Source organism: Myotis davidii, unplaced genomic scaffold (assembly GCF_000327345.1).
Source record: "Myotis davidii unplaced genomic scaffold, ASM32734v1 scaffold609, whole genome shotgun sequence".
Taxonomy (NCBI): domain Eukaryota; kingdom Metazoa; phylum Chordata; class Mammalia; order Chiroptera; family Vespertilionidae; genus Myotis; species Myotis davidii.
Window position 1 is genome coordinate 1,494,907 of NW_006300164.1, and position 2,429 is coordinate 1,497,335.

Here is a 2,429-nt window from a genome sequence, read left to right on the forward strand (position 1 = left end):
AGCCCAGGCCAGGGCCTGCAGGGCAAGAGGCTGTGTGGGTGCGACCCCAGAGCCTGGGGCGCTCGGACTGGCCGCGGCAGGGGCCCCCGGCCCAGACAGCGCGGACTTGGAGACGCCCGGCCCTGTGGCTGGGGGGCCGCAGGAGGCCAGTGTGAGAGGGGGCTGGAGGATCACAGGCGAGGAGACCAGCAGCTGGGGTGGGAGCACCACGGGGCCCTGGGCAGCCTTGCTGGCACGGGCCTCCCGCAGCCGCTTCTCTCGAAGCAGCTGGAACACAGTCTTCACTTTGTGCAGGGGGCGGCCTGGAGCTGGCGGGGGCGCCGGAAGGGTGTCCTGGGGAGGGCAGGTCTGCAGCCCCCTGCCCCCTGCCCGCCTGGGTCTCTTTGCTGCAGCGCCTTGGGCTGTCACCTGGCTCGGAAGGTGGCCTGAGGGAGGACGGAACACACCACGGAGGTCCAGGTGCCTGTCCAGACCCACCTCAGCCCGCCCTGCAAGAGGTCTCCTCGGGCAGCTGCTGGGCATGTGGGAGCAGGAGCCCAGGGGCCCCCACATCTTGAACATCTTTTCTGCCTCCCGGGCCTGTGCTGGGGGCGCCTCAGGGCTTACCCACTGCACTCAGCACCCCCCTCAGCCAGCTAGGCTCACGCCCCTCAAACAAAACCCTCATCCGTCCTGGCCAGGCAGCGCCCTCGGGGGACAGAACAGCCGAGAGAAAGGGAGAGGCAGTACCTGGGATGCTCTGGGCACTGGAGGGCGCCTGGAAAAGAAGGGAGAGACTCAGCACTTGGGGAGTCCGGGCTGGATCCCTTCTCTTTCTTTTTCCTTTTTCACGTGGCCCCGCCCCCTTGTTCACCTGACTGCTCTCCCCAATCCGTTGTGCCACCACCAAGACCACAGCTCACTTCTTGCCCATAGAGGGGCACCAGGCCTGGCCCTGTGCCCTCCTGCAGCCAGAGGCTAGGGCCCAGCCTGGATGGCCCTCCCGGGCCCGGCACCCCTCCCCAGGCCCCTGCCTCCCTCCTGATGCAGCTCCGCTCCCAGGCCCCCTTGCAGAGCCCATCTAGGTGGCCGGGCCGTGGGACAGGAGGGCACAGGGGCCCGCAGCCTGGTTGGGGCACCACAGCCACAGTTGTCCTTGGACCACTTTGTGGTCTCCTCCAGTGGTGACCAGGCTCAGGACAACCTTTTCCTGATGGACCCCGTGGGCTTGGCCACCTGCACCAGGCGAGCAGCTCAGCAGGGTGTGGGTGTGAGAAGCTGGGAGCCGGCGGCCTGCATGGGGCCGTCTCTCCTCCCGGATGGTGGGGAGTCTTCGGGACTCCAGGCCCTCCCCGAGCCCAGCCCCACGGGACCCCAGACACCCTTGTCCCTGGAAAGAGTTGGCATCCCTTTCTTCCTGGCTGGACCAACGCCGTCTACACCCAGCACTGCCGAGGGGATGAGGGGGAAGACGAGCTGGGGAGCCCGGCCAGCACCCCCACTTCTCACCTGAGCCCGAGCCGGGGGCAGAGGGGGCGGCCAGGCCTTCCTCTCTCGAATGACCTCCATGCAGCCGGCAGTGTCGGTGTGGAACAGCTGAGGGACACATGGGGCACACACCACACACGTGTGACACGTGTGGCAGGAGGCCCTGCCCGTCCTGAGCTACCCCACAGCCCAAGGGCCACGGCGAAAGGGTCTGCATGGGGCCCAGGCCAGCCCCCACCAGTCCTCTCGGCACGGGTCCGAGGCCCAGAGGCGCAGGCCGGTCGCCGGGCTGCCTGCCCGCCCCGATCCGAGCCCGGGGGACATTGTACCCCACGCAGCCCCATCCCTTCCGGGTCCGGGCGAGGGTGTGGCAGGGACGCTGGCACTGTTGTCAGGACCCACGGCTTTAGGAAACTACACTGCATGAGGGACGTCCACCGGCGCCCCCCACAGGCCAGGCACGCGGGAGGGCGCTCTGCGGGCTCACCTGCATGAGGAGGGTGAACACCGGGGTGCTGGCCAGGCAGGCGTCCTGCAGCTGCGCCCCGATGCTGTCGGCTGGGGGACAAGGGCATATGTGCCAGGTGGCCCCGGAGCCTGGGTGCCAGGCAGGGAGCCCCGAAGAACCCCAAAGCCAGCTGCCACCCCTTTTGACCAGGGAGGGCAGGGGCCAGAGCGCAGACTGTTCCTGACTGGGCCTCAGCTCGGCCTTGGGGCCAGGCACTCTGAGAGCGAGTGTCACAGGTAAGACGTTCAGACACCAGCCTGCTCGTGGGCCCACAGGCCATGCTCGCGGGAACACGCTCCTGCTGAGGCTTCAATGGCAGGACGACGAGACTACCCCCCGCCCCCCAGTAAAACAAGCAGGTGTCCCGGGGCCCCCACGCCCCTCCCCCCGCAGGCCCCCAGGGCAGTACCTCGTGTGGGCGCTGCAGTGGGCCTCCTGGGAGCACAGGGCACGA

At 68.5% G+C, this 2,429-nt stretch overlaps 1 protein-coding gene across 1 annotated transcript in view; it reads right to left on the bottom strand.

The window, feature by feature from the left end:
- SNAPC4 (small nuclear RNA activating complex polypeptide 4) overlaps positions 1-2,429 on the bottom strand; it is a 14,526-nt gene that overhangs the window by 2,316 nt on the left and 9,781 nt on the right. The window contains exons 14-18 of the mRNA XM_015572357.1: positions 2,385-2,410; positions 1,955-2,282; positions 1,489-1,575; positions 730-757; positions 4-425 (exon numbers count right to left, since the gene is read on the bottom strand). Coding sequence (XP_015427843.1) covers positions 4-425; positions 730-757; positions 1,489-1,575; positions 1,955-2,282; positions 2,385-2,410 — 891 coding nt within the window. The remainder of the gene's footprint in view (positions 1-3; positions 426-729; positions 758-1,488; positions 1,576-1,954; positions 2,283-2,384; positions 2,411-2,429) is intronic.